Raw genomic sequence first — 21368 nt, 5'->3', positions numbered from 1 at the left:
CTGGGAGTTGTCACACTTTATTCTGTCTAAACATGCCTAGTTTTGTGCCTTAAGAAGGGATGCAGGCACTACTTTCTTACCTAATTCCCTTCTATGACCAGCAGAATTCTAGTTTTTCTGCACAGTGGGCAGAGGAAGAAGGTGGGTGAGGGTACTATGGAGGGGCAGAGAGGGAGGTTCTGCTGCAACTCCGGAGTGAGGCTTAGATGGTGGATGCACCAACTTTGTCTCGCTCCAGAGAAAAAAGTTAGGGTAAGTCCCTGATTTTTTTTCTCCACAGCTTCGGCGGAAAGCCCCAGGTTGGATGTGTGATTGCTGCTATGTCATATAATCAACACCATGCCTTCACACACCCACCCCAGGGCTTTCTGAGTGTTTAGACAGCCCACTGGTCTGTTGCTGAAAGGTTTTTTTATTATTGTTAGCTGCCCTGAGCACCATTTTTGGTGGAAAAGTGGGAAAGTAGTTTATGAATTAGTAATATATGCAGTGCAATTCCAGAACAGATCCTAAACAATATTCTGCATTGGGTTTTCTGTCATAAGGCAATGTAATAATGAGAATTGAAAAGATTCAGAACACTGATGTACATTGTACTTGCGGACACTAGTGTCAATCAACCTTCAGCGTAAATCATACACCACCATTATTAAAGGTATGGTCCAAGTCTTTTGGCAATAATAATATATTTCCATTGACTTCTCTGTGGCTTTGGACCAGAAGACAACCATATTGAGAATTACTATGTTGTGGAATACTATGAAAAAACAGAAAGAGAAAAGAAAACACCCACAGTGTAAAAGGGATGAGATACTATTTGGTCAGTTTGGTACAGCACTGAGAGAAGTTTTGGTAGAGAAATTTCAACTAGTATGCAACACCCAGTCGTGTTGGTCTAAAACTATAACTCCCAGCATGCCCCATCCAGCCAGGAGAGCATCAGGAGGGTACCACATTGGGGAAGGATGATCTAAATGAATATTTTGCTCCATCCCCTTTCCCTAAGTGGTGGTGTGTTACAAGCGTTTTTTGCAGGGTCGACAGTTTACTCTGGAGAACTGAATTATTTTTGAGTAATTGTGTAAAAGCTCTTTATTTAAGGAACCAATCTCAGTGGCTACTAGTCCTGATGGCTGGATGCTACGTCCAGTACCAGAGGCAATGTGCCTATGTACATCAGTTGCTGGGGAACATGGGTGGTAGGGTGCTGTTGCACTCATGGTCTGCTTGTGGGGTTCCTGTCGACAGCTGGTTGGCCACTCTGAGAACAGAACATTAGATTAGATTAACCCTTGGTCAGATCCAGCATGGTTCTTCTTATGTTCTTAAGATGCATCAGCAAGAATGGCTGGCTGGTGAATGCTGGGAGTTGTAGGACTTTTTTCTGTGAAAGCATGCATAGGATTGCACATTAAACAATCAGAATTTCTTGGAGATGAGCCCCTGGGAAATCCTCTGCAATGCTATTCATTAGGCCATCCCATATAATCCAATATATCAATAACTGTAACTTGCAACCATAATCTCTCAGTGCCGTCCTTAGGGCTCAATAGTCAGCAGCCTTGGAGGCTGCTGAGTAACCAGTGCAGGGCGGCCAGAGTGCAGAGGCAATCTTCACCTCCACACTCTGGCTGCCCCTCATTTCTGATAGACAGGTGATATCACCTGTCTAGCAATGGTGCTTTGGAGGGAGAGGGAAGGAGACTTGTTAGCCATAGGATTCAGGGTAAGCCAGACACCCCAGTCTCCTCCCTTTCCCACCCCCAGGAACAACGCCTTTCCTCTGCCTCCTCGCTCTGTTTACCAAGCATGGAGAAGTAGTTTATCGTGCACAGTTCTCTCTGCATCAGCTATGAATTGTGTTTTCCTGGCTATGAGGTCATAGCCCTCATAGCCAGGAAAACGAACAATCATATGCCCCCAGATGCTGTCTAGGGGCCATAGGATTGCTCTCTTAAAAAAAGAAAGTAGCACTACATATCATAGAAGACATTGCTACCTTCTATTCTCCGCACACACACAACACTGCTCACTTATTTCTAAATAAGAAATAAGTGGCAGAATATAATGGAAGAATTGGCCTTCATGGTTGCTGCCCTTTTTTGGTAGGAAATTGACGTTAAGAGTTTACAAAATGTATACTATCATAGCAAACAATGAGGATTTATTCCATCTGATTGGTAGGCATGGATGAATCTGTCAATTTCAACCTCTCAGTTTCAAATATTTCCAATCTTAAATTTGGTTTATCCCGAATTCTGAGATTTTTTTTAAAGTTTGCATAAAAATACGTATGCATTTCTCCTAACACATGCACTTTTGTATGCAATTTTACCCAATTTGCATATTTATGCAGGGAATTTTGCCAATGTAATGCATTTTGAATTTTGATTAATACACATACTTTTGTGTGCACTTTCTCCTAATTTGTGTATACATTTTTCAATGGAGGACTCCATTGCAAAATTCAGAGAAGTGCGAATTTTGAAGTAGCTGAGTTTCACTTCACATACTGGCTCGAAAGTGTGAAATTAAGTAAGTTTGCAAAATGCAAACCATTTCCCACATCTCTACTGACTGCATGATGGAGTTGGACCTGGGACTCCTGGTTTCAAATGCCTTAGCTAGACCTAAGGTTTATCCCGGGATCGTCCCCAGGTCGTCCCTGCTTGCTCCCGAGATATCCTGTGTCTCATTTACATGAACAGGCTTGACCCCGGGATGATCCTGGGATGTGCTGCATTACAATTTCCCCACTGAAACATTACAATTAGGGATTCTGATGACATAATGCTTCAAAGATTTCATTAACTTTTGCCATGGGAAACTATCTGATGGACCTGCAGACAGAAGTGAAAGACATGTGGCTCATGCAGCAAGGTGACCCCTTACTTGTGGCATGCACTCCCCCAGGATCGTCCCCCCTCACTGTCCTGTCTAAAACAAGCCCCTAAGAATTTTTTTTATTTAGGTCCAGCTTCACTTGTGAGGGATTTTAGTCTTTTATCCTGTATATTTACCTTCCATCTGCTTGGATTTTGACCTGACCTTTCAATTGATTTTTGGGGGTGCATATTTTAAATGTCAATGTTTAATTGACAGCACTTTTGAATTGAATGTAGTATTTTGTATTAAGCCACTTAAAATATACATATTTGGAAAAGTGGCCTAGAAGTACATGAAAATAATCAACTGGGAGCTTCTCTTGCCCAATTCTACTGAAATGAATGGGAGCTAATAAGAGCTCTTGTATGAACAACACTAAAGATGTGAAGGAAAAGAAGAAGAAAAATGGAGGGAGACAGAAACAAATGGGGAAAATTTACCCCTCTGCTCCAATTTTCCAAAAATCCCTGTGAAAAGATGTAATTTTTTTGGTTCAAATTTCTTTGATCTTTTCCAGGCCTTCTCATCTCTAGACAATACTCTTCCCATCATTTCACTGAGCTAATTCAGGTGAATAACATGTTAATTATCTTTCCAATTAGAATGTTTTCCATTTGTATTTAATCCCTACTGTTTAACTACAGAAATTACCTCTCTGAAGTTTAAACTCAATGCTTTTTGTCCTATTATCAGTAGAATGGGATATGTTCTGAGACACATTTACATACTGGAAAACTGGTAACCTACTCTTCCAGGCAGAAGCATTTGCAAGTGTCAGGTGGACCGACGGAGCTCCTTGCCCAGCTCCTGCAAAGCCATATGGGGACTGTGCCAATCCCCGCTAGTCCAAGCCAATTAGCATTGATTGCACTGTCATGCTACTGCCAGATGCTGCCGATGAGAAGGAACGAAGTGAGGGCTCTGGGCCATCCGCTGCGAGAAATATATTGACAGTGAAAGAAATGCACCCTGCAGTCACCTTTTAAAACCAATTTCTCGGGTCAATTTGGATTGCTGGCAAAGTTGTGTTGAGCTGAGTAACAAATGTAGCACAGGCTTACTGAGGATCTGAGCTGGTGATGAATCTGTTAGATGACCTTGTCACTAGTGGCAAAACCCTAAATTGTCTTGACCTACATGCCAAAGTGGTTATGAGAATTGGCTGTCACTTGATACAATGAAATGACTACCCAGGAATAAGGACATGCTTCTGAGCACAAAGAAGCCTCCATTTCCTACCCTGTGGCTTTGGCACCCTGTCCCTGAATGCATAGGAAGGATAAGGCAGTGGCAGGCAGGCAGACTTTAGGCTTGAAGGGTCTACTTTGTTTTCTCGCTCAAACCCTGAAGTCCACCCACTGGAGCCAGGTGCATAATAGTGGCTCATGAGGGAAGACATAGAAGGTGCAGAACAAGGTACAGTATCATAACAAGAGCTTGCACACAATTTTACTCCTGCTTTCTTCAAATCTTTCTTGAATTCAGAAGCCTAATTTATCAGGAAAAAATGGGTTTTTGTTACTGATATTGTTAAACCACTGGAAGCTGGGAAGCCTTGCTGATCTACAGCAAACCATCCAGAAATCTATTAGTAGTTCCATATCTACCTACTTCCCACCCCATGATAAAGCACTGACTAAGGGCCTTCCTAGACGAGGCCTTAGCGCGCCTTCTGTCCCGGCTTCCCTGCTGTGCGTCCGGATGACGCACAGGGGAATCTGGAGACAGGCTGCGCTGAGGCCTCCTCCAACGCGCCATAAGCGAATTCGCTTATGGCGCGCCTTTTCCCCAGCTCCGGCCTCAGGCCGGAGCTGGGGAACGTCTAGGGACTACCACAGCTTTTCGCGGCTCCTCGCTTACTCGCGAGGAGCCACGAAAAGCCGCGAACCTGGCACAGCGCTCATAGGAGCGCTGTGCCCATCGGCGGGGGGGGCGAAGGCTGGGAGGGTGGGTGCCAGGGTGGGTGGCACGGGGGGAGGGTGGGTGCGATCGCGCCGCGCGCCGCCTGGGCATTGCCCGGGCTCGGGCGGCGCGCGGCGCAATCGCACCCGCCCTCCCCCTGTGCCACCCACCCTGGCACCCACCCTCCCAGCCTTCGGCCCCCCCGGTAAAAAAAACAGCTGGTGTAGACCCCCTAAAAAAAAAGGAAAAAAAAGAAGCTTTATATGAAATTACTCAAAAATTTAAAAGGCATCCCATAGTGGAGCAAGGGGAGAATCAGTGTGTTACAATGTAGGCCCATGCATGTCGAACCAGACATAACACCCATTGAGTTCAATGGGACATGCTCTCAAGGAAATGTGCTGAACAAGAAAATTATTTGAGGAAACTAAGTTCAGAGAGAGACTCCTTCATGATGATGGGAATTATTTGGTATCCCTGCCTCCTGTTAAAAATGCAGTTAGCAGAGAAAAAACAAAAGGCAGAGCACAATGAGCATTTATCAGTTCTGCATGCATACAAAGGCTAAAAAAAAAGAGACAACACAGTTCTTTAATGACGAAAAAGTAAAATGATTTACTCACAATATTCTTGCATAAAAATGCAGGTACAGCACAGAATTTCAAATCACGTTTGTTCAGTTCATTTCTTCTATAACATTGACAGGAGAGAAAGCAAACACAACTGCTCTCAGCAATGGCAGAGATCAGAGAGAGACACACACAGAGAGAAATTGAGAGAGATTGGGGGGGGGGGGAGAAGCCCAAAATGGCACCATTCAGTTCATGCATAAGAGGGTGGTATTGGTAGTGTTGGGGAAACTCCAAGGTCTGTAGAAGTCCCCCCTCTCGAAAAAAAAAACCCTTTAGGGGAAAAAAATTCTAAGAGGAAGAAACCCTCAAAACAGCCTAATAAGGACTGAGATGGCCATGCAATGCTGACTCTGGTGTGTGTGGGGAGATGGAGGGAGAGACACACCAGGAAACCATCAGGGTTCATGGAATTTCCTGGAAAAGGGCATGGCTAGCAAGCAAACTGGCTGGAACCCTGTAGCCTCAGGCGCCTCTGACAAATAATACCATTTTTGGTTTGCTACAAGCACCTGCCCAGATGAAATATATGGACATGATCTACACTACTGCTTTAAAATAGTTTATAACCGTAGTGACAACTGTTGGGGCCTAGGACACACTCCATGTACAGTTTTCAAACCATTTGCTTAGTGTATGGTTTAAATAGAATGTACTTACTTACTCTGGAAGTTGTGGGACAGCTCTGAAATAAATGGTGTAAGAAGGAAACATAACATTTCCTAGTGAATACTGGAAACAGGATCCCTGGATTTGAATGGGAGAGGGAACTAGTGATATGATACTTGCATCCTGTGGTATAAGTATGAGGCCTTGCTCAGCACTAAGAGCGGCTGTGTTTATTGCTACAGATTCTTTTCACTTCTCTCCCCCCCTCCTGTGGTCTTTCCAAAGGTCTAGCATTCTAAGCCAAAGCACAAATGTATCAGCTCTGAGGCATCTTCTGAAATCCTCACATGTGTTTGAATAATACTTGAAGCACTTTACTAATGTATATGTGAGTATTTAAAAAGTGTCCCCTGTCCCCTCAGTTAGGTCTTGTGCACAAGCCTAGAGGTTATCTTTTCAGTTCCGTACGGCTTCTTAGCTAGGTATGCGTTTGGAATTAGAAATGTGAAATTCACACACCCACACGGCCATGTGTCCTCTTTTATAGAAGACAGTCCTCTATTTGAAGAGCTGCCCAGTCTAATCCAGTTTATTTATTTATAATATTTATATATCGTTCCATATCCAGAAAATTTCAGATTGATGAACAACAGATAGAATCAAAGAATAAAAACACAATATTAAAAATACTGTTTTTAAACTCTAGTGATGGGACAGGATCTTTAACTGAACCTGAAGAAAGCAGGCCAGCTTAGGGGACATGGGGCAGGCTGTTTGACACACACCACTCTGCCTTTCAACACCTTGACTCTGTTCAGCCTCTACCACCTGAGGTGGCTGTCTCAGTCTGCATGCTGATAGGGCTGGATCTGAATGGATGTGAAAGGAAACTGGATTCTAGTTCCTTGGCTGAGGAGTCTGAATCCCCTGCAGCAGAGGAATAGCCAGGTGTTGATTTTTCTTCCACTGGGTGATCTGAAGAGTGCTCTTCTTCTGACTGGACCTTGGGCTGCAGACCCACTCCAAGAGAGCAGGACATTAGGAGTCTGGAATATGACCATTTATTTATTTATTTATTTATTTATTACATTTTTATACTATCCAATAGCCGAAGCTCTCTGGATGGTTCACAAAAATTAAAACTATAATAAAACAACCAACAGGTTAAAAACACAAATACAAAATACAGTATAAAAAAAACAACCAGGATAAAAACCACGCAGCAAAATTGATATAAGATTAAAATACAGAGTTAGAACAGTAAAATTTAAATTTAAGTTAAAATTAAGTGTTAAAATACTGAGAGAATAAAAAGGTCTTCAGCTGGCGACGAAAAGAGTACAGTGTAGGCGCCAGGCGGACCTCTCTGGGGAGCTCATTCCACAACTGGGGTGCCACAGCGGAGAAAGCCCTCCTCCTAGTAGCCACCTGCCTCACTTCCTTTGGCAGGGGCTCATGGAGAAGGGCCCCTGTAGATGATCTTAAGGTCCGGGCAGGTACATATGGGAGGAGGCGTTCCTTCAAATAACCTGGCCCCAAACCGTTTAGGGCTTTAAATGTCAATACCAGCACTTTGAATTGGGCCTGGACCTGGACTGGCAGCTAATGAAGTTGTACAAGGACTGGCGTAATGTGATCTCGCCGGCCAGTACCTGTTAGTAAACGGGCTGCTCTGTTTTGTACCAGCTGAAGCTTCCGGACCATTTTCAAAGGCAGCCCCACATATAACGCATTGCAGTAATCCAAACGAGAGGTTATCAGAGCATGGATAACTGTAGCTAGGCTATCTCTATCCAGATAAGGGCGTAGTTGGTATATCAACCTAAGCTGATAAAAGGTGCTCTTTGCCACTGAGTTCACCTGTGCTTCAAGTGACAGTTCTGGATCCAAGAGCACCCCCAAACTACGGACACGATGCTTTAGGGAGAGTGCAACCCCGTCCAGGACAGGGCAAACATCACCTCGCCGGACAGATGAACCACCCGCTAGCAGTACCTCCGTCTTGTCTGGATTGAGTCTCAGTTTGTTAGCCCTCATCCAGTCCATTACCGTGCCCAGGACTTTATATAACTTTAAGACCACAAAGCCCATGATACAAGGTGATGTAGAGCAAAATATGGGTAAAAGATTTATTCTCTCTGTACAGGGCAACAAATTATGCAATGCATTGGCCCATGAAAAAAGAATGAATGTGTATAAAATCAGGAGCATGGATCAAACAGAAGAATTGATATAGTATTTAAAGAATGGACATGATTGGAATCAGCTAACATTCAAACAGGACCATGGATTTCCTGTGGGAAGCAACTACATGGGACCAGGAAATTGGAAATATAGTTGCTTTTGTGGATTCTACATATTGCTACACGGAGCCCTTGTACATGCTTGTCCATTGCAGAGATCTCGTTAAACAACAGAGCCACAAATACAATATTTGCTGGAAATTACTATTCCACTGCGAATAAGATATGAGTGTGTTGAAGAAAGAAGTGAAAACCAGATTATAAATAAAGAGGTGGTGACAGGTCATGAAGATTGTTGTAGCCAAGTATAAATTTAGCAAGCTGCTGCTGATTTTTTTTTTTTTAGTATTATATCAGTTTGCTTGCAAGATGTTTGAATAAAATGGAAATGGAAAGATGTATAATTCATTATAACACCAGAATTTTCCATAATGGTAACACATATCATCCCCAAAGTGGCCAAATGGATAGGGAGAAATAGATTGGGATTATATAGGGCACAATCAATCAGCCACCTATCTTCTGCAGTTGATCCATTGAAATGAATGGGGGGGGGGGTCTCTTTAATGTCAATGGTGCTCATGCAGAATATGTTACTGCTGGGTTGTACCTACTTGGGATGATAGAAGAGATAAAAATAGCCAACTGCATTACTGGGAAGGAGCTGAAGGTTGTTCGGCCCAAACTTGGATGTTTTCATTTGCAAAGGGGTCCAATGAGGTTGCCTGTGATTTCAGATTACTGTGCACAACAAGAAGATAGAAGAAACAAGGAAAGTGCAGGGAGTGAGTGGCTGCTGATAGGCAGTCATGTATGTTAGGGAGGGACCACAGCTCAGTGGTGGAGCACATGGTTTGCATGCAGAAGGCCCCGGGTTATTTATTTATTTATTTATTTATTTATTTATTTATTTATTTATTACATTTCTATACCGCCCAATAGCCGGAGCTCTCTGGGTGGTTCACAAAAATTAATGTTAACCTCTGGCTCCTCCAGCTAGGGCTAGGTAGTGCTAGGAAATATTCCTGCCTGAAACCTTGAAGAGCTGCTGTTGTCAGGGGCTAAACAGATGGGAGAAGTGCACATTTCGAATGGAGAAAGTGTGTGTTTCTGTGCATTTTTTTAAAAAAGTGTGCAATTTCTCCCATTGCCTAAAGCATAAAAATATGGGTGTTCTTTTAATGGGCATTTAAAAATGTGTGTGTGTGTGTGTGTGTGTGTGTGTGTGTGTGTGTGTGTTTAATGCAATCAGAGTTTCAGGAATTTGCAAATATTTCTTTTAAAACTCATTTCAGCTAGTATTTAGGATTGTGAACAGGAAACGAATTTCTTGTCCATCCTTATTGGTACAGAGGAAGCTGCAAGCTATGTATTGATTTAGGTTTCTAAGTCTTCGACATCACTGCGGTGCTTAGAATAAGAAAGGATCTAGGCTACAGGGAGTGTGATAAGCAAAGTTAGACTTTATCTTAAAATGGTTGTCGCAAATGTTATTTCCTTTATTATTCTGTGACAAATGCTTCTATTATTATTATTATTTATTTATTTATATAGCACCATCAATGTACATGGTGCTGTACAGATTATACACAGTAAATAGCAAGACCCTGCCGCATAGGCTTACAATCTAATAAAGTTGCAGTAAACAATAAGGAGGGAAAGAGAATGCAAACAGGCACAGGGAAGTGTAAACAGGTACCGGGTAGGGTGAAGCTAACAGTATAGAGTCAGAACAAACTCTGTGGCTGTTAATGTTGTTTTAGCAGGTTAACAAAACCATAAGCCAAAAGGGCAGCCCCCCTGCTCCAAATAGTTTACAATCAAAATTATTAATTTCTAGTAGGGTGCAGGAATGATTTCTCTATGTGTTTGTCTTAAAAATGACCGTCATCTACCAATGCTAGGCAGTACCTCTCTCTTTTAATAGCTCAGATAATTTCACAGTATCTGCCCTCATTAAAAACAAATTCAGTGTTGTCAGCAGGAATGAAATTTTGGGGAGGTGCTACTGCACTCCTGTTCTGCTTGTGGGTGTTCCATTGGCATCTAGTTTTCCACTGTGGCAACAGAATTCTGGATAGGCCTTTGGTCAGATCCAGCTTTGTTCTTACGTTTCTGAATACATTTGCCAACATGAGTAATGCAGAACATGGTTCAGTAACATAATTTTATTTATATGTCTTTATAATGTTACAGTCTTGTGCTTCCTTCAACAGCATGTATACTAAATTGATGGAGAAAGCAATCCTGTGGTCCCTAGGAGAGTGTCCCAGGGACATAGAATTTTTTCGGAGTCTTCCTCCCAAGGCAGTAAACACTGCTATGACCTCAGGAGGGAGACTCTGAATTCCAATCCCCACCCCATTTGCATCTATTGTGGAAAGAACCATGTTGGCTACTTCCTGAGGTTGCAAATTGTAACCTCGGAAGAGGGAAATGGGGGCATTCCAGTGGGTGGGGAGTAGAGAGGCTAGAATGTGAAGTATCCTGTGGCCTTTCCAGCCTTGGCCCCACTCCCAGCAGTGTGGGCTCACAGGCCTGTCTAGAGGAAAACAAAACAAAAGGAAGATGGAGAGGTGAAAATGGTGTCTGTTGCTCCTCCCACCGTGCTAGCAGGAGCCCAGCAGGGCATTGGATACTAAGAAGGCTCCCTTCTAAGGGGAGTGCAGTCCTTAGGATTGCACACTTATTTATTCATACCCCTCCTTTCTTCCATCATGGAGCTCAAGGTGGCATATACCAGCGGTTTTGCTCAAGCTGCAGCTTCTGAACTGTCTCCAAAGGCAGCCCCATGTAGAGTGTTCAAAGGCAGCCCTATGTAGTTGAAGCCTGTGTTGTTGAGTTGCACAATCTTTGAGCTGAACAAAGCTGCAGGCCTCACCAGCAGTCGTATAATCTGAAGCATTTGGGGTTCCATGGGTTGTATCCAATGGTGTTCTTCTACTGGTGAACCTAGTAGAAGCTTCTGTTGGTGCAATGGGGAGGGAGGCCATTTTTGCTGATTCAACCTCCACCTGAAACTTCCACACCACCTCTCACAGTGTTCTGACGGGTCCCTGAACCCTCTGGAACAGCTTTGAGAAGTGGACATGGGAGGCTGGAGGGGAAAGGAGGAAATCAGTAAAAATGGCTTCTCTCCCTGTTCCAGTGTTGCAGCTAGGGCTGGACTTTGGGGCCCAAATCCAGAGCCCTGCAACCCAGAGAGCAAACCCCAAATGATGTCACAGAGAACCGCAGGTAAGGGGAGTTGTGGCAAACTGGCCTGGCATCAGCACCTGAGCCACCATGGACATGCCGGGTCTCATTGGGGACTGATGCAGCTCATCTTAGCATCCCTCTTTCTCCTTATTTTTAAACACATTCTATCTTTCTATAGGCCAGCCAGGCATGCAGATGTTTGCAGATTTTTTTTAGTTTTACTTTAAAATATATTATCCTTTTCTACAACAAAAGGGTATTTATTCCCAAGTAAATGTTTTTAGTATCAGAGCAGCAGAAACAAACTCCATTTTATTCCTGAATTCGTAATAGCGCTATGATTTAAGTGAATATAAGATACAAATCTGCAGATGTTTAAAGAATTTCTTTTTTTAATGTGGTTTGGCAAACAGGGTCCCCCCTGCCCCAATAGCATATCAGGAATGTAGGAGCAGTTGCAAAGATGGGATGGCAGTGGCAGTGGTGGGGAAAGAATGGTTAGTTGTGTGCTTTACAATTGAGGTAATACAAAATGGCTGTCTGAAGGCCCTGATGAAGTCTAGGATCTAAAATTATCCAGTTGCACCACTGGCTAGAAGTTTCAAGAGCCTTCTGTGAGTGGATACACCCTTTCTTGCTTTGGAGCCATCCTAGCAAACATTCTCTGGATATTTTCATATATTTTTAAATTCTTTCATTAATGGAGGACAACCCCAAAGTCATTTCAAATCAGGGTTCTCATACTGTACCAAAGAAGCCTCATGAAGCCAAAAGAAACTCTCTTTGAGGGACTGGGAATAATAATAATAATAATAATAATAATAATAATAATAATAATCCACAGAAGAACCCAAGTGAATCAAAAATATTGTGCAACAGACCATGGCCTCATGGATAAAAGCTCAATAAGCCAATACATGACATGGGTTAACCAGTGTATTTTATTGATGTTTTGGCACTCTGCCTTCAGCCCAACTGAGGTACTTATTGGAAGGGGACATGGAGAGGTTAGGCTTCCCTCTGCAACTGCCAACTAGGGTGGCCTCACTTCATAATACTTTTAGCTTTATGGGAAAACTGATGTTTAAAGTTATGTTTATGCAAAATTTCTAAAGACTTATTTTGCCTCATTAAGTTTGATGTCATTAGGTTTACAGCTAAAAGGATTTCAAACTAGGATTTTTGGTGAGTATCACTAAGTTTCCTTTCTCATTTAACAGTAAAGAAGAAATATTGGCAATGGCTGATGAAGACATATGGAATAATTCCAGGACTTCAGGTATAAAACCCCATTCAATTAGTTCTTCCTTACTGCACATGTTAATTAAAAAAAGAAGAAGTAACAAAACATTCTGCTGGATATTAGTCAAGTATTTTTGTTAACTCTTCAGAGTCAGACATCCCCCAAATCCTTTATTCGCATGTGGATGATAATGACATTGAACAAAGGAAAGAAAACGTAGAAGCTAAAAAAATGGGACATAATGAAGATGATAATGAAAATGAAAAAGAATTAGAGCTGCTGGTAAGTGTTGTGCATTTATATAAACTATTAGATAATATAACCCATTTATTCCACAAAGAGAGTGAGATCTTTCCCAACTTCAACACTGCAGATAGGTATACTACGTAATCTGCCTGTGCAACACCAACATCAGAGTTTTGATTGCATCTCTCGCATGATCTATGGTATAAGATGCTTTGATTCAGTCTATTATCATTAATTTAATAACTTATCTCTTTTCTTTCTTTATCACAGGCTATAAGGGACAATTTGAAAGCATTAGAAGAATCATATTTCAAAGTCCTCTCTTTCTGGTCTCTGTGATCAGTATTCACTTCCATATACATTCTTTTCCTCAGTACATTTTTGGTTCTACATTTAGGTGGCCTTATGAGTGGAATGACTGTTTGCCCTGCAACGGCTGCTTGTAAGCTCATCAAAGAGCAAAAGATATGCTATGGAGTACTAGTTACTGTAGAATCTGGTCACTGAGTAAGGTTAATTTCACTGTGCACCACTACTCCAGGCCATTCATTGGTTATGAAAGCTTCCTTTTTTCTCCCAGTCCACCAGTTTGGGGCCTGGAGAGCAACAATGGTAGGTAGGGTCTTATGATCCTCTTTAAGCCGAATGTTTTCTCATGGATCTTGGCAATGAGTATCAACTGTCAGCTGTAAAATATACATCCCCAACATTTCATAGTCCACATTGACTTTACACATCAATTTATTTATTTAAAATATGTACAGTCCATTTACTATCCAAGCTCTCAAAGCAGTTTACAAAATAATAATAAAAAACCATCACAATAAATGCAAATGAAACATTAACATAGGATTAAGCGTTTAGTGTTTAGTAAACGCCCAAGAAAATATGTATGTTTTTAATAGGCACATAACTGTTGGTGCTTCCTGCATTCCAAAAGGTAGGTGCCATTACAGAGAAAAGCCATTTCCACTGTGTCGCTCGATAATAATCTATGGGTTGCAGCATATTGCGCAGCTAGATGATAAACTAGGAGGAATGGATCCCGAATAACAGGGCCTGCTCTGAAGATTTATGTGCTTATGCGCTTATGAATATATACCCATATTAAATATTAATTTCATCCTAAATGCCACCCATGGTGAGCATTTACTTTATGTACATTTTACAAAATGGATTGCCTTGCAATTTGTGGGAAGAAATGACACAGCAATCGGTTTGGAGCTCATATCATTGGTGTACATAGCTAAATAATTATGGAGGATAATAATATTTGCTTGTGGACACATGAATGCTGAAACACCCAAGGGAATACACCCTCAACATGAGTACCATACCGCCCTTTTGGACAGTGAGAAAGAGAATGGGTTCCTTACACTGAAGCACAAAACCTCCCTAGCTCTAACTTTGGGACAGTTCAAAGTTGTCACCCAATTGGGAGCTTTCCCTGCTTGAATAATCAGCATCTCCCAGTATTATTATTATTTGTAAAGAAAGAGAGAGCTATAAGAAGCTATGAAAAGCATAGCACATGTTTAGTATCCCCCAGTATGAGTAGATTCAAATTTAACATTTTAAAAAAATCAAAGTGATCATCTGTACAATAAATGAGAAGTGTTATATATGTGTGTCATTCAAATTTTAATTTACGTTATGTGCTGTGTAATGAATTAAACAATGGAGGGCTATAATAAATGGAAATGCAACCAAATCTTTGAAACCCATAGGCAATGGCTCACAAGACAGCTCGGCAGTTGACAAGTAACATGAGCCTTATGTGAGAAGAAGGGGGAATTCGTAAGATTTGCATATAATTATTGAGATCATGCAAATGTCAGTTATGAGGAGGGAGAAAGAGGGGAAAAAAAACAGGCATCTCAGTATTAATTCCTGACAGTTGGCATCACTGAAGAGCTCAGATACATTTGAGCGCCAGTTGGCAGAGGGTCATTAAAACAGAATTTGCAGAAACATTAGTTCCTTCACTTTTCTTTGAGTGACGTTTTACTATTAATAGTTTGCAGAGGCTTTGCAGAAAACATATTAATAAGAGACACTGTAATGGGGGTATCTGCAGCAAATAATAAGAGGTGCCCAAGAAGCTATCCTCTAATTGATCGGTATGGAACCATCAGTCTGAGTATTCGAAAGCAAGGCAAGAATGCCATGACAAGCAAATGCAGTTAAAGGATATAATTAAATATTTGGGAGAGAGGGAAGAAACTTATTCATTTCCGGCCGTGGCTTTGCTAACTCACTTTGCACTTTCTAGAGACTCTAAAACATTCCGGTCAGAAGCCTGTAAAAGGGTCCTGAGAGGAATGAAGCAAAGATAATCCTTATAGTATTTGTCAGTGTGCAAATGTGTCTTTATTTTACCGGACAATACCGTACATTCTTTAGCTTTGATGTACTGTGTCAATGCACTCACTTTAAAATAAAACATGCCTCGAATGGAATGTGCTCTGTGAATGAATTAGCTCCCCTTGTAGAGAATATTCTCTTTAGGGTTCATTTGTATGAAATGGACTTGCAGCTTACTGAGCTCATGAATAAAGAGGGTAGGATGGGGGGATGTGAGAAAGAGGTGGAGGAATGAATGCTATTTTTCTCTCTCTCTCTTTTTATGCAGCTTTCTAATACGCTTTCTAATAACCCCCCCCCACACACACACACTTTTTTAAAGCAACATTTTTTTTGGAAATGGTTTGGAAACATGTTTTCCTAAAATCTTTCTAATAGAAAGCAAAACTTTCTTTAAATAAACCCTCCCTCATAGATACATAAGTGTGTGCACATGCATAAACACACGTACACAAATTCTGACCATTCTTTGTGATTCTGTTGTTTCAGCTAAGAGAACACTTCAGTAGAACCAGAGGTTCTTCCAGGGATGAAAGGAGTTTATACACAACTGAGCCAGTTAGATTTCCAAATGAACCACAAGAACTGGGAGACAAGTTAGACTCTGGCCTGCTTAGACAACCTCTGCCTCTAAGCTCTTCACCTGAACGTGCTTTACAAGACAAAGAACTGCACAATAACCAAATGTATTCCATAGGAAAGGATTATAGTCAGTTACCCCCAGAGAAAGTTACTGAAGCAGACCCTGTAAACAATAGTGCACAGTCTTCAGAATGTTTTACTACCACTGAAACTCCTTTATCACCAGAGCATTGGTCTGGAAAAAAGGAAAATGAGAGTGTCCATATTACAGATGTTATCTCAAGCAAACATGGAATGTATCATGCAGATGTTCAAAAAGATGAACCTGAGAATGACCCAGGAAGTAAAATAATGAAGAACGTGTTCATCCGTGAGGGTGATGATCACCGCAAAACAGTATGGGAGACAAGACCCAAAACAGTTTCCTTAGAACATGAAGCAGCAGCAATCCAGTTCAAAGGAAAAGTACTGGAAGGCTTGGATGATGTTGCCAAGCCTGTTCAGGGGCAACACTGGCAGGAGAAGTCTTGCCGAACTCATGAGTCAAACTTGGAAAGTATTGTAGGAAATGAATCAAAAGGGGAGAGCAAAAATCAGGTACATGTAAGAGGAGTGTTAAATACCAGTACCTTAGCTGATGTTGGTGACACAATGAGATGTTCTCATACAGAAGATGATATTGTAGAAGAAAAATATATGACTGAGTATAATGTTGATAAGGGGAAAGAAATCAGGTTGAGCCTTTTAGAAGAGGAGCAAGAGTACCACACCAATGGGCATAGAAAATATGTTACACCAGACGAGGACGAAGTCAGCACAATAGATAAGTTACTCCCAGGCGAAGAAGTGATGATTTCCAGTGTGCTAGATGAAGAAAAGAGTGAGGAAATGCATGAATCAATTGAGTTACTTAATGAGAGAGGAAGCTCGGGGAAAACTAATAAGGAACAAGAAAGCAGAGGTTCTGTTGTAGGTGAATTAAGTCAGGATTTGAAGAGAACAGAAAGTACATACCAAGAAGCCATGCAGAATACAAGTAGGTTTTGCATGAATTACCCAGATTTTGTAACACCAACTGATGAAAGGAGTTCTACCCATTCTGCATCAATAAATCTAGAGGATGCATTTGTTACTACGGAGGATTTAGACAAAGGGAAGTACAGTCAGAGATATGGCCCAGCGTACAGAAATATTTTGGAGACTGAGCCCTGCCAAAGTGAACCTGACAGGGTTATTGCTGATGATCAGAGCAGTCAGGTCAGGTGGGGAAATCAAAGTTGGAGTGCCTTAGAAAGTCAACTGGCAGAAACAGAGAGTGGAGGAAATAAAAGAGTGCAGATGAAAGAACAAACAGGTGACGAAGCCATGTGGGCAATTAGAGATAATACAAGATGTCTGAATGTAACTCCCACAGATGAATTGTTTACCTGCCAAGACCCAGTAAGATATGAAGAATCTGCAGTAGCTAAGTGTGATAGTACAGGGGAAGCAGAGGCAGTTACAGCCGCTTATATAATTAAAACGACATCAGAAAGTACTCCAGAAAAAATGTCTGCTGGTGAAAAAGCAGTAATTGTTAAGCTACCTCAAGAGACTGCACTAAGTGACAGGCCCACAGAGGAAAAGGAAACAGTGTTTGATATACATGAAGGGAGAAATGATGGTTCACATTATCCTCTTTGTCAATGCAATACAGTGGGTGTATTATATGACACCAAATTTGAAAAGGAATCAGTTTCAGATATTTATAATGTACGAGTACATGAAACGGTGCAAGGAGAAATCATTTCAGCATGCAATACAAGTGAAATGCTTGCTAGAGCAGAACATAACACTGGAAATGATTCACCATCAGATAAAATATTATGGATTTCTTCTGCAGAAAGAAAAGCCGTTTCTGAGCCAGATTTATATTTGGAAACATCTTCGAAAGGTTCACATTGTCTTCTGCAAGACCTGTACAATGAAGAGGCTGAAGAGGGAAACATTTGGGGAACATTTCCCCATAAAACTGCTAAAAATGAGAACGAAAAAATCCCTTCTGATGTCAATATTGTCGGAAGCTTTCCTGAAAGTTCTTCCATGACATCTTCTGAAGGCTCCGTGGGAGCTAGTGCTGCTGAGGGAGAGACAGTGTTGCATCCATTCACGGATGCTTCAGGTGAAATTGCAGCGGAATCAGGATGTGACTTTAGTCCAATGAGTGAAATAGGTCATGTTATTCCAAATATTTCTATGGAGGCTCAACTCCAAGAACTCCCTCCTAGTGAGGAAGGAGAAAGAAGCACAGGTCAGTTTCCCCATCAACCAGAGCTTGAGCATGGAAAGCTATTAGGGCCAACCATTTTAATTAGCGAACCTACTGAAGAAAGAGAAGAGACAAGCTTAGAATTTGAAGACTTAATAATAGAAGAAAAACTGAATACTGAAGGGCACGACCACCAGCTGATTTTTGATCATGCAGACGTTTCTGAGCAGCAAAGAGCTTTTAATTTACCTTCTGAGTGTCTCATTTTAAAGCAGATTGGTTACAAAATACTTTATTTCCTTTTGTTCCTTGTGTTTTGTGTAACATTGTACCACTATGATTTAATTGTTTGCTTTTCACTCTACTTATTTTCCTTGTATTGGCTGTATTGTGAGGGCAGGAGAAGCGAAGAATTGGTCAAAAAGGAATAGTACAAAGGTTCTCATTATCTAGCTAAAGTACTTAACATCTAATATATAAGTATATCCCAAAGGGCTACAATGTCCACTCTTCGAACCAATGCAAGATTCTCCCCTTCCCTTGAAACATTGCTTAAAACTTAAAAAGAATGCACATGGTTTGCTCCTTCATATAAGTAATTATTCTGCATAGGACCATTATGTTTGGATCATTAAATACCTATATGAATATGAGTTCTGAAGCACATCATGGTAAAATTAAATACAGCTGTTGCATCTTATCAGGTTATGAAGAAGTGAAGCTTCACTCCCTTCAGATTTTATCGCATTCATTTGTTTTGTAGTATAGTTTCATTTTCTGAGAGATTTTTTAATAATGGTTTTATCTAGCAAGTAAATAAAGAGGGAATGGCATTATGATGCTGAGCTTTCTACATGAGGCTGTTAATCGGCAGTTAATCGGCTGTATCTACTTTTTGTTTTGTCACAAAATTGAGATCCGAGTACTACATAAATAGCATTTTCTTTCCTGCTTTTTCCACTACACAATATCTAGGTGGCACTGTGGTATAGTGGAAGTGCACAAATACACAAGTGGAAAAGGTGCTTCTTTTGCTTTTAGAATTAAATACTGCATTTCCTCTGCTCTAAAAATACCCTCTCTGGAAGTGCTCGTTAAATACACAGGCAAAACTGGAATGTCACATAATCTAAAGAACCTGTAAATAAATGTGAGTAGGAAATGTCAAGCACACAATAATGTCAAGCACACAATAACCAGGTTCCAGTCCTCACTTGGCGATGGAAACCCACTGGGTGACTTTGGGCCAGTCACAGACTCTCAGCCCAACCTCACAGGGTAGTTGTTGTTGTGAGGATAAAATGGAGAGGAGGAGGATTATATATGCTGCCTTGGGTTCCTTGGAAGAAAAAAAGACGGTATATAAATGCAATAATAATAATAATAATAATAATAATAATAATAATAATAATAATAATAATAATAATAATATAAAATGGAAGGATGAGAAGTAGTACCCCCACCACAAATATGAAAATGTGTTGCCTGGGAGTTTTGCCCACCATTCCTTTATGTGGACTATGCCACCTGTGCTTGCCCCATTGTTTTCCTGTTCTGCTAGATGAATTCTAGCAAAGTTGCCATTTGGTTTTCAGAGATCCGATACACTGAATCAGAGCTGTCCTTCTGCTCCAAACGATGCCATGTGGACATGCCCTTAATGTGTTGACACTGACCATGAGCACAATCCACTGTGAAGTTAGACTTCTGCATGCATCACTGAAATGAATGGGCACTGTGAAAGAGGAGGATTGTGCCTCGTGTGTTGAATGATCTTCTGCAGTAATTAACCCCCATATTTTAGATTATGGGTCAAATAGGCTGTTGTTTTCTTGATGTAGTAAAGTTCTATGAGAAATATAAATGTCTGCATACTGTCAACACTAGACTCCTGGGCAATTATGATGTAACTTTGTACATGTAAAATAAAATAAAAGCCAAGCAGAAGAATCAGGCTCACAGAGCTGATATGGGCTGATATAGACTGAAGGATAGAAATTGGAGCCTGAACGTCTTCAGATAATGTTTATATATGTATATATATATATTGTAAATGAAAACTGTGTAACACAAGAGAAGAATTTCACTTAATTTTAGCCTTATTCCAGTTGGACTTTCTGAATATTGTTGTTCTGACCATGTTGCTTAACAAAAGGCAGTCCCAATAAGGACTGAATAATAAACACAGTTTGAATGGTTTGATTGTGTGTGGAATACTTGGAAACCCCAAAGGAAAAGAATGAATCCTAATAATCCCGGTGCTTTCTACAGAGATGCTGCTGAGAATACAGATCTCTCTGTTGACAACTGGAGCTGATTCTTCAGAATCCCAGCTCTCATTTTAATTAATAGAACAACTACTTTTTAGTCCTTTTGATTGTTTAAAACTATGCAGGTAGTGACCCCAGCTCAGATATCTAAATGCATGTGGATCTTTTGTGTGCAAGCATCCCCGTTCACTTGACAGAAAGGTCCCACTCTGTACAAGCAAAGAAATCCATCAACTGGTTGGTTCCACCAACTGAATTACGAGTGAAATCATTCTGGAAAGGAGGAGATCTAGGCAGGATCTAATGCAGATCTGCACTATTGCCTTATAACAGTTTATAATGATATTGACAACTTTGGGGGCCCATGACACATTCCATATACTGTTTTCAAACCACTTTCAAAGTGTTATATCCTGCTTGGTGTAGATAAGGCCCTGAGCATGGATCTGGGGGCCAAGACATCTAGGGGAAATCATGGGCTTATGGTGCTTTTCTGTAAAATATCCCAGAGCTCTGCATAACTGACTGCTCTGCTTAAAGCCCCAATCCTAGAATCACAGAGTTGGAAGGGACCTCAAAGTCATCTAGTCCAATCCCCCACCAATGCAGGAAGTGCAGTGCTACAACGTCCCTGATAGGTGGCTGTCTAGCCTCTGCTTAAAAAGCTTTAATGAAAGTTTTAATCAGTAAGCCATACTTTTACTCTTGTCACAATATTCCTCTATCTTGCAAAATGTGTTAACTCCTCCCGAGTGTTCAGGGTGCAGGCTTGACATGAGTGTTCAGAGTGAACACTTGACATTAGTTCACATGTTGTGCCAGGAATAATACCACTAAGAAAATTGGAGCAGTCAAGTGAGATTTCAAGAAAATGTTTTTAAGAATTAAATTTGTATCTTGCATTTTGTCGTCTCAACCATCACCTGAGCTAGGTTAGGCTAAAAGATA

The 21368-nt window shown here is 41.1% G+C and overlaps 1 protein-coding gene across 1 annotated transcript in view; it reads left to right on the top strand.

The window, feature by feature from the left end:
- PPP1R3A (protein phosphatase 1 regulatory subunit 3A) overlaps positions 1–19223 on the top strand; it is a 33105-nt gene extending 13882 nt beyond the window's left edge. Inside the window, exons 2-4 of the mRNA XM_063134033.1 lie at positions 12688–12746; positions 12859–12992; positions 15810–19223. Coding sequence (XP_062990103.1) covers positions 12688–12746; positions 12859–12992; positions 15810–18581 — 2965 coding nt within the window. The 3' untranslated portion in view covers positions 18582–19223. The remainder of the gene's footprint in view (positions 1–12687; positions 12747–12858; positions 12993–15809) is intronic.
- The last annotated feature ends 2145 nt before the right edge of the window (positions 19224–21368 follow it).

Source organism: Elgaria multicarinata, chromosome 9 (genome assembly GCF_023053635.1).
Source record: "Elgaria multicarinata webbii isolate HBS135686 ecotype San Diego chromosome 9, rElgMul1.1.pri, whole genome shotgun sequence".
In the NCBI taxonomy this organism is placed as follows: domain Eukaryota; kingdom Metazoa; phylum Chordata; class Lepidosauria; order Squamata; family Anguidae; genus Elgaria; species Elgaria multicarinata.
The sequence above is the reverse complement of the archived record's forward strand: the minus strand, read 5'-3'. Positions and strand labels throughout refer to the sequence as shown.